This window comes from Corvus moneduloides, chromosome 3 (genome assembly GCF_009650955.1).
Source record: "Corvus moneduloides isolate bCorMon1 chromosome 3, bCorMon1.pri, whole genome shotgun sequence".
NCBI classification, from domain to species: Eukaryota; Metazoa; Chordata; class Aves; order Passeriformes; family Corvidae; genus Corvus; species Corvus moneduloides.
Window position 1 is genome coordinate 19,345,190 of NC_045478.1, and position 10,423 is coordinate 19,355,612.

Below are 10,423 nucleotides of genomic sequence, written 5' to 3' on the forward strand. Positions count from 1 at the left end.
TGATGCCAAAAAATGGATGTATTTTATTTAATGGTAAAAGAGGCAAAGAGAAGGAAAGAGAAGAGTAGAGGAAAGTTAGAAAAAGCCAAGGTTACTTAAAAAGAAAAGCATAGGATAGGTCACCACCACACTGTGCTACCTTTAGTGCTGCCGAGATGGGGTGGGGGGAGCGAAGCAGTTTGAAGCGTCTGATCTGCCTTCTCTGATCTTGGGAGCAGTTTGGCTGGAAAGCAGCCGCCCGCAGCCGAGCCTTGGCCCACTCACAGTGCTCTCCCCACGGGACACAGGAGCAGGGCAGGGGTTCCACAACTCACTCGTGATTCTGGTCCAGGGGTGCAGGTTCGGGGGGGTCTCCTCAGGAGGCCTCAGAAAGTCTCGCAGCAGGCGATGGTGGTGGTGGGGGGGAAAGGCAAAGGTCAGGGACTCTGCCCCTCACTTTTCCATTTGACTTGCACCAGTTCCACCTTCCTTTTTATGGGCCTCAAGGTGGGCTACCCACGGTCCAAATTGCCTGTAGAATGATAAGCAGACAGAATGATGAGGCATTTTCTGGAGTTTTTCAGGTTTAGAGCAGTCATAATGAAAAAGCACTTTTGAAGCCTTTCAGGTGTTGAGCAGTCATAATGACGAAGCACTCTTTGGAGCCTTTCTCTTATTATTAGGCTCTTACAGAAGCCCAAAGCCACTATTGAAAATAGGTAGTCTAAGAATAGGATGGAGCTGTTCACAGAGAAGAGGTGTAGGCATGTGGCCATATAGCTATGTTGTATTCTGGTCAAACTCTCAGTCCAGGTTGTTTAATGGACAGTTCAAATGTGGAAAAAAAAACCATCTGAGAAATGGTGAATGAAATGCTCTGCTACTTCTGTTTCAAGCACCTTGATCCAGAGGTAGAAAAAAGTGTAGAAAATAAAGGAAAATAGAACAGATGAGGGTGAGTACTTGGGGTTCATTTAGGTTTCATCCCCAGAACAAAGCTAATGTGCATGGATAAGAACATGAGAAGTGCTTTTCAATGCCTAAGTTTGAACAAAACTTTTAAAACATGGGATAATTCCACATCTGTGGATGCAATCACTTGTCAGGCTTCTTGACCTCTTTCTTTAGTGGCTTTGTACCCTGTTGTTGCAAGAACATTCTCCCTGCAACACTGAACTTGCCTGAATACTAAATCTCCTGAAGGTGACTGTCAGCTCCCTGTAAGGTATTAGGAGAGCAATGGGAACTGTCTTCCTCCTAAGGGAGATGTTGACTGTCTTATATCCTTTCTTTAGTCTTTGGTTATCCAAAATCCTGATGTTAGTGAGTGACTCTAGATGTTACTGTATTAAATTATTCTGGTAGTCATTTTAATTCTACATTTCTCTTTCTAACAATAAAAGAAAGCTACTAGCTTCTTACAGTTTAGTGTGGCCATTTTTACTTGCCAATCAGGATTCCTTTTCTTCTGTCATTCCAATTCATATTGTTTGCCTTATAGGTTTAAATTTTGGACTGCGTAGGTTTCTGTTTGGTATGCTGGTGATACACAGCATGAGAAGACTATTTGCTATCATAGGAGTACCAGCAGCAAGATACATGCTGCATCTACAGCAATGTTTTCATTCTTCATGACTTCTGTGGCCAGAACTTTGTGACAAGGCTCAACTGATAATGAAGGACTTGTTCTTTAAGAGAAAGAGCCTATTCTGTATCCATAACAATTGAATGATTTATATAGTCAATAACATTTTGAGCTCATACATTGGTCCTGGAAAGGAAGCCATCCTTGAACTTTAATTTTGTAGTGTAAGCTCCCAGCTCCCTTAGCTTTCTTTGGGGTTTGTGGGCTTAAGATGTTTGCTATTTTCACTCACTGGTAGAACTTGTTCCTAAGGTAAGTATGCTGCCTTCTCCCTTATGCTACATTTCTTGGTGATATCTTCAAAGATTATCATTATCTTTGTTTTCCTTTGAAGATTGTACCAGAAATTCCTATTCGAAAATACTGGTTTAGTGTTTTTCCTGAATGCTTAGTTTCCATCTTTTTTGTCATAGATGTTAGCCATAATGTCCTTTGATACAAACAGATGATCTAACACAAGCACTTCTCAACATTTTATATTTAAAGCTGAGAGATGTGATTAGTCCTTCCAGTAGAGAGAATCTCACTTGAGATCGTGAAGTTTTTAATGAGCTGTTTACATGCAGAAACATCTTCAGCCATCAGAATGGACCAGAAAGAAAATGGTGGCTGCCCTCTCTGTAGAAAGACACTTTCTTCAAAATTCTGTCTAAAGAAGTTGGTGGTTTCTACTTTTTGTAGTAGAAATGTTGTTTAGAGTTTTTTGAATAATAAATCATGTGTTTCACAATATTACATATGAACTGTACAATCTAACATAACACCTTTGTATATGCCTCTGTGACTTCAGAGGAGAGATTTGTCAGCGCTGATATTTTGAAAAGTATTTGCCAAACATGCTGAGGCAGGCTTTCAGGATATTTTCACATAGCTGTCACTAGTGTTAATTTTGATGCTATTTTGCTTTTGGTATTAATGTCCTGGAGAAACCTAGGAGTCATAGAATTATGGTATGGAATCAACCAAGAGACCTAATTAATTAAAACAAGTTTAATAGTTTCTGTTTTGGGCAATGCCAGGATTCTGGACTTCACTTTTTGGATGTGTAAGAAGCTGGGCAAAATGTAGTACAGCAGAACTTTTCAGTTCCAGGACTATTTTCTTTAAAAGCTTCTGGTTTTCTTGTACTATTTCTTTCTTTAACCCTCATCAGCAAGTATACCTTCCTTAATTTATTTTTCATATTAGGACATCTATGAAACCTGTTATGTAAAAGTATGCCTTTCTTGGTTTCCTGTAGAAGCAGTTCAGAAAGCTCTTTTTTGAATAAAAAATAGTATGTTTGGAATAGTATGAATGGCCAATTATTACGTATAAAAATTGTGTTCAAGAATAAACATACTTGAATTCAGGCTTTTTTAAGAGAGTGAAAAAGCAAATAGTATGTTGTCTAATATTACCAGAAACAATTTTCTCTTGAAGTCAAAAGGAAAGTGCATCCATGGGCTATTCCAGAATCCAGTGCTATGGTTTTCAGGATTCATTTTTGGATGCTGCAGTACATGTTGCTGCTTTATTGATTCACTTCTATTTCATAGTGATTTTTAGATTAAAGAGGGTTTAATTTTGACTGTGATAAGGAATTAATTATTTTTGCTGACTGAAAACCATATTTTATTGAACACTGTGGTGACAAAACAGAATTGCAAGCACTGCAAACTTAAGTGGTTGTTAGCATGAGAAGTAATTGGAAATAACAGCTTTCTACATGAAAACAATTATCCAAGGCTGAACAGGCTTCTTTCTCAAATCTGTAACACAATTAACCTCAGTTATCTAGTAAAATAAAAGGTTCTCTCCTTTCTTAGAAGCTGGTTGGGGTCGTGTTATTTGAATAAGACTACAGAGAAAACACAGTCCATTTTCAGCTCAGTGTGGCACAGGTCTGAAATTTATGCATGATGTTGGTAGAAACGTCACATTTCATACTGTGAATTCTTGGTGGCAAAGGAATGTGATGCATTGTCAGTTGATGCAGTGCAAGAACATGTATAAGAAAAGGTATTTTAGTCTGGTCAGAATAAAATCTTCAAAATAGATAGGAAAGCAAGAAACTAAAGAAGCAAGGGTCAAGAAGATCTGAGGTGAGGAAGAAAAGAGCTTACTAAGCTTGCTAGGCATAACAAGTGATTATCAAGTATGCTATCAAATACAGTCACAGAATCACAGAATAAGCTGAGTTGGAAGGGACCCACAAGGATCATGGAGTCCAACTGCTGGGCTTGCACAGCACCATCTCTCTATTATGGGATCAATAGGCCAAGGCATCTGTGGTACACTGAACTAGCTATATAGCATAGCTATTCATGCTATACGTAGCTGTTTTGTACACATATGTGCATGCTATATATATAGCTATACATGGCTATTTTTATATACATAACCTGCAGCTTTTATATAAAAAGAGGCATCTCTGTGTTCTGGCAACAACATGAATTATGCATACTAATGTACTGTAAAAGAAAGTTTACTTCATATCCAGCTCTGTACAGCTATTCTTCTTGTTAATCTGAGATGGTTCTTTAATAAATAAATATGTGTAAAAGATGTGTAAAATTTCATTGGGACTACATAACTCGTTGTGTGACTCAGGAACAGAACAATCCTAAGTACCCTAGATTGATATAGATTCAAAAACAGTGTCCTCAGCCTATTCTTGGATTACCAAAAAAAGCAAACATGTAGCCAAAACGCAGAGAAATCTGAGGTGTTTTCTTGGAAATCTCTTAGCATCGGGTAAGGTAGTCTGCCTCTAAGAGATTACTGTTGTGAGGCAAAAAAACTCATCACAAACACCTCTGCTCCTTATGTTGAATTTTTTTTAATGTTTTAGAACAGTCTTTCACATACATGAAATGAATTCTGCTTTTTATTCCACTAGCAGAATCCTTCTGGGCCCATTACCCATTGCATAATTTAAAGGCTAATCTGTTTTCATTCATCATGTTTGTAAAGGGTGCTCACGGACAGTTTCGTTTGGGTCTTCTGTATTGTTCCTGAGACACGTCATTTTGAGATGATTTTTTTTCCATCCTGATTGTCTTGTATAGTATCTAGCTCTTTTATACCAAGTGATCACCTCCATAAGGATTTTCTCTGATTCTCAATAACTGTTTCAATCGCCTGAAGAACCAAGTGGAATAGCATGCTTTTTTTTTCTAGGAAGGCACAAAATTTACTTTCATACCTAAGAGGAAATTCAGTGTATAGATAATAATAAAACACAGTTAAAACTGTAGTAATAAATGGGAATGCCAAACAGAAATTCATCTACAGGCTTGTTTCCTGAACACTCATTCCCCTGACTCCTGTAAATTAAATTAGATGAGCTGTGTTATTTAAATGAAACACTGAAACAGCTCTGAGCATACACAAAATAGTGTAATCTAGAAGCTTATTTGTCCCTGTTTATCCAACCTTCGGTTAACTGAGACTCGTGGTTAACTGGAAGTCAGTCATGTCCCCTGACAGCCGTGTTTACTGTGCATTACTCCCCTGCCTATCCAGAGAGACATCTCAAACCTTCAGAATAATGGAGTTGTGGGTAAGTGGGTGAGCACTGCATGGAGCACATTGCTGTCTGGGGACATGACCAACTTTCACTTAACCAGGCATGTCATTCAGCAGGAAGTTAGACAAACATGTTACAGGAGATGAAGTACCTGTATGTGTGTGTTAGCTCTCTGCTGTTAGGTGGTTTGTATCAAAGTTCATATTCAGGAGAACTGAAAAACAAGCTTGTTCTTTGCAGTTAACCAGTGGCTGGGTGTTGGTTGTGCTGTGCCCTTTTTTTGGTTAGTTAACCTGTAATGTAGCACAAATAAATGGTAAAAATCCTGGAAAATACATATCTGAAGCTATTCTGCAGTATGAGTCTGCTTTTGGTTTCTTCATTAAACTCAATTTAATTTTAATTGCAGTGTTAGATTCACAGCTGGCTCAGCTGGCTAGGTGGGGCAGCAATACCCTGCAAGATACCCTACTGTGCTTCCATCCAGGCTTTGTGATTGCAGAGCGGCATGCTTTCAGAGAGCAGCAGGAAAGGGCAAAGACAGCCAATAACAACACTTCATTTCTGTAGTAGCAGCATCTGTTTAAATGATTGAGTGGCATTCACAAGGCTCTTTGGCTTTGCTTTCTGTGAGGAGGGTTGCAGCTGTAGTACAAGGCTGTTTCTAGGAGGCGGACGGAAGCCTTTGAAGGGCGGACTGATTCTTGTCAAACAGAGATGATTCTCTGTGGCTGAAGGAGCACTAAGGTCATCCTCTGAAAACTCTCCTACCCTGTAGCTACAAAATAATGTGCTGTACTGGCATTCTGAGAGGAGAGACTGTCTTTAGGAACGCAGGGAAGAAGGGCTGTGCTCAGTTAACAGAGTACAACCAATGACTCTTGAGTGGTTTGGACTTCAGAGAATTGCCTGCATCTCTTGAATATTTGCAATGCAGAAGGGAACCTGTATCTCTCCTATAATGTAGGTGACCAGGAGCTCGGGTGTTGCAGTGAGAGGTGGGGTATGCAATAGATGAGAATCTGGTACTGATACAACTCTAGCAATGGGAGATAAAAATCGCAGTGTTCAGAGGTGCACCATCCCCCTTCCATAACTCTAGAGAGAATGAGTCCAGAATGGCAGCACAGGAGAGACTGATGTTAGGGACTGCCACTTCTTACCCATCTACGTATCTCTAACACTGTATATTATTTTAAGAATTCATTGAACAGTGAAGGGGGAGAGGAAGGGATGTAGCATGATGAGAGAAAAGATGTTGGTAAAAAGTTGTACATTTAGATCATGCCATGTAGTTTACCTAGCTTTAGAGAGTGAGAGAGATGCTTAGTGTAGGTTCTGAGAGACAGAAAATGCACTGAAGTGTAGAGTAAGAGTTACTTTGTCCCTGTAAGTGGGGTCTTTTGCACTGACTTGACTCTACTGTCATCTAAAACATAAGTACATGCAAACATAAGTTATCAAATATTTCCTTAGAACCTACTACTGCATTCTTATACTTTAAATGGGATTTTATGTATCTAGATGTTAGTGACACTTAATACTGTCTTTAAAATTGAGTGTGTTCACAAATCCTTACCCTTTTTTTTGGTGTTTTTTTTTCAATTTTAGGATTAAAGAGCCCCTTCAGGACAGTGTAATAGCTACCTATGAAGAACATGAAGATAGCGTATATGCAGTTGAATGGTCCTCAGCAGACCCGTGGCTATTTGCCTCTTTAAGTTATGATGGGAGACTGGTTATTAACAGGGTTCCCAGAGCCCTTAAATATCATATACTGTTATAATTTGTTTATATACTGTTATTATTTGTTTATTGGATTATGTTAGAGTTGTTATCTTGATGTACACAACCGGTAGGTATTGTTACGGGGTTTTTTTCAGGATCTATTTTTTTTAAGTATAAATGTTAAAATTTTGTTAAGAACATCTGTACTGATGTAGACTTGTATTTTGTCTTTAATATTTGAGAAACTATGATGCATTTTCTGAAGGCTGTGCTACCTAGATGGTTTGGTTTTTTTTAGAGGCTAATCACTTTGTGAGCTTTAAAGTTTTTGGAGATAGTGGGTACTTTGCATACTATTGCTTTATTACATCAGCTTTATGCAAATATAATGAATTACAGAAATGTTATGCTGATACAAAACTGGAACAATATAGGGTGCATGTAGCAGAAGTGATCTACTTGTTTTCAAGAATAATATTTTATATTTCTTGCATAAGCAGCCTTCTACTCTTAGCTAGGACCACATTCCGCTAACTGTTCTGGCCACAAATACAGTTGGGAGTGATCTTAAAAGGCTTTCTTAATACTGTCTAACATTTTAAACACTTTGTCTCAAGTTTTTGCATGTCTTCAGAAGAAATGTTTTTTGTGAAAGTGAAAACTTCAAAATATGTTTTTCATTTGAGCCTTATGGTAGAATCAACAAAGTAACATCCCGCAATTTGTGAACTAAATGCAGTTCTCAGCTATGTATTGTTACTGGAAACTATATTAGTCTTTACCAAAATCTCTGATATACTCATGTAATGTGTTATCCCATATTTATAGGTTAAGTTGTGCTGTGAGGGACTCTGGAGCTATACCACTGTTAACCTGAAAAATCTCTTTAATATTTGTCTACTTAGACTTTCTTATCCTTCTGGCTCTGTGCCAATCTGCAGTATGCTGGCACAATGTAAAAGGCTTGCAACTAAGCACAAAATATCCTTTGCTATATCCTACTTTTTGCAATAGGTGACCTAGACATTGGTTACTGTGTTGTTTCAAATGCTGAGAACAGGCAGATGCTGTGCTGTAGGAGAATGCACAGGAAATTTCAAACGTAGGTGGAAGGCATGGTGAAACATTCCTGTACATACTGACATCCTATCTTCCCCTGGCATAGCTTGCACTAAGATGAAGATTTGCTGCTTGCTCTTTGAAAACCCAGGCTCACTGCAGCATTAATTATTCCCTGCTCCCTTTTCAACACTATTATTTCTCTTTTACTTCAGAACTTGGGTACATGTATTGGTGTTGGTTGTGGTAGCATTGTGTAGAGCACTCTGAAGAAATGGCAATGAAGATGGGATGGAAAGATCAATACCAACCTCTTCCAGTGATGCCTTGTGTTGCTACGGCAACTGTTGGTGTTAGTGTTGAGGGACAGCCTGCTGCTCACCTCTGTTTGTCCTTACCCGCTCTTGGATTGAAACATGTCCAAATGTGATTTGTTGTGTACACACAGCTGCTTCGGTGAGATCACATTTGGAGAGCATGACTGACTGCTGTAGGCCAAAATATCCAGAAAAGATGACAGCTGAATTCCATCTATGGCTTTCTTAAAGAGCTTATTTGGAAAAATTCATAGGAGTGAAGTAATCCAATTAAATCGTCCCTACTATTGTTTGTATTTGTGTTAATGATGTTGCCTGTCTGCTCCAGAATGAATGCTTAGTTGGAAATTCTAATTACCTGATTTTCTGCATTTATATTTTAAATTTGTGCTATTTCAAATTGTTTCAATCTGTAATTAGGCATGAGCTATTCACCTGTATATTGTAAGAAAAACTACATTTTCAAGTCAGTAGTGCTTCAGTTGTCTGAACGTCAAAATCCTTGTCTGGGCTGCTGCTTTATATGTGGAGCTTTTCATCTTCAGACACAAAATCTTGTTGGGTATCATGTCTGTCCCACCTGTGCACCACAATCCCCACCCACCCCTCTGGAAAAAAAATGAAAAACCTCTGCAGTATATCTTTGGTATACTCCTTAAAACTTTCTTCACATTAGCAACAAACGTCTAATGAAACTTTGGCAGTGTATCTGGCTGGCAGTGTGAAGGTGATGGGGAAATTGCATAACTGTGTGTGGGACTTGACTTGATTTTTAACATGTAATAAATGCAGGATAGATTTCAGACTAATTTTTATGTGGCTGTATTTCCTTTAATATTTTAAGCTTATATGAGCTGGAAAGCTCTGTAAACAAGTAGTATCAAGAAATGTTTTCTTTTGTTTTAGTCTTGTTAAATGCATGTATCACTCAATAGGAAAGAAGAGAGTGGATTGGTACTGGAAAGGAAGGGATTTGCAGGTCAAATTTGAGTGAAAATGCATTACAGTAGAATCAGGAGAGCACAAAGGGTCAAATTTTAATCATTTTTGGCTGGCTGTAAAGTGGGATCTGGGCTACATGTACAGCACCGGCAGCAATGTGGAAATGACCTTCTGAAAGGGAAGGCATTTGAAAAGAATTCCTCCCAGGCTGTTGGAGCAAGCAAGCTGCTGTAGGATGAAAGGAAGGGTTCTAAGATGGTTAAATAACTGATTAAAAGGAAATAGGAAGGAAGAATAAAGTGTCACATTTAGTAGCAAAAAAATAAATTACCAGTGAAGTCCACAAGGATCTGTGCTTAGGCATGTGCTTCACAGTATACTCGTGACCTTTTGGAAAAAGGGCTGCAGAAAATATGGCAAAGTTTGCAGAGAGTGTTCAGAGTAGTAAAGATGACCGAAGAATTATGAAAGGGCTTTATCTCATGCATGATAAAATGGCAGATGAAATTCAGTGCAGGAAATGTTAAGTAACTAATATGGGAGAAAGCAGTTGTTTTACGTACGGTGGACCACCAATATGGCTATTACTTGGAAGTAAGATCTTGGGGGTTTTAAAGATCTTTAAAGACATCATCTTAATAGAGATTAAAATTTTTTATTAATTAAACAATAAATTAATTAAAACACTGGGAATTACTAGAAAGCAAGTAAAGAAAATAAAGTATTGTTAATCCCCCCAAATAATATATATTTATAAATCACTGGTGTATGTGTATCCTTAGTACTGTGTGTAGCTGTGGTTTCTTCCCTCTCCAGCCCAATGTAGTAAAGCAGAAAGATTTTAGAGGAGAGTGACAGGAATGGTGAATGGAATTGAGATGGAATGATAAAAGTCCATAAAATCACAAGTGGCAGAGGGAGAGGATGAATACGGAGTGATTGTTCACTGTCTCTCCTGATACCAGAACTAGAGGTTATTGAATGTGATCTGCATTGGTGGCTCAAAGCATACGAAATAAAGTGGTCTTCACAGGCATGAAGGTGAGCTATGGCACTCCCCTTTAACAATCCCTTTGCCCAGAAAAAAAACCAAAACTGCACAAAGAAAAAAATCTCATTAATGTTAAAATTTACATGACTTGAAAGTAACTGAAACAGTACTTGAACGATGAATCCATTAAAGGTTGCTAAATATAAAGTCAGCATCTCTGGCTTAGAAAAATCCTTTTGAACCATCAATTG

General features: G+C 38.3%; 1 protein-coding gene across 1 annotated transcript in view; it reads left to right on the plus strand.

Moving 5' to 3' along the window:
* The window catches only part of EIPR1 (EARP complex and GARP complex interacting protein 1), a 77,393-nt gene extending 67,010 nt beyond the window's left edge, over positions 1-10,383 (plus strand). Inside the window, exon 9 of the mRNA XM_032104519.1 lies at positions 6,747-10,383. Coding sequence (XP_031960410.1) covers positions 6,747-6,921 — 175 coding nt within the window. The 3' untranslated portion in view covers positions 6,922-10,383. The remainder of the gene's footprint in view (positions 1-6,746) is intronic.
* The last annotated feature ends 40 nt before the right edge of the window (positions 10,384-10,423 follow it).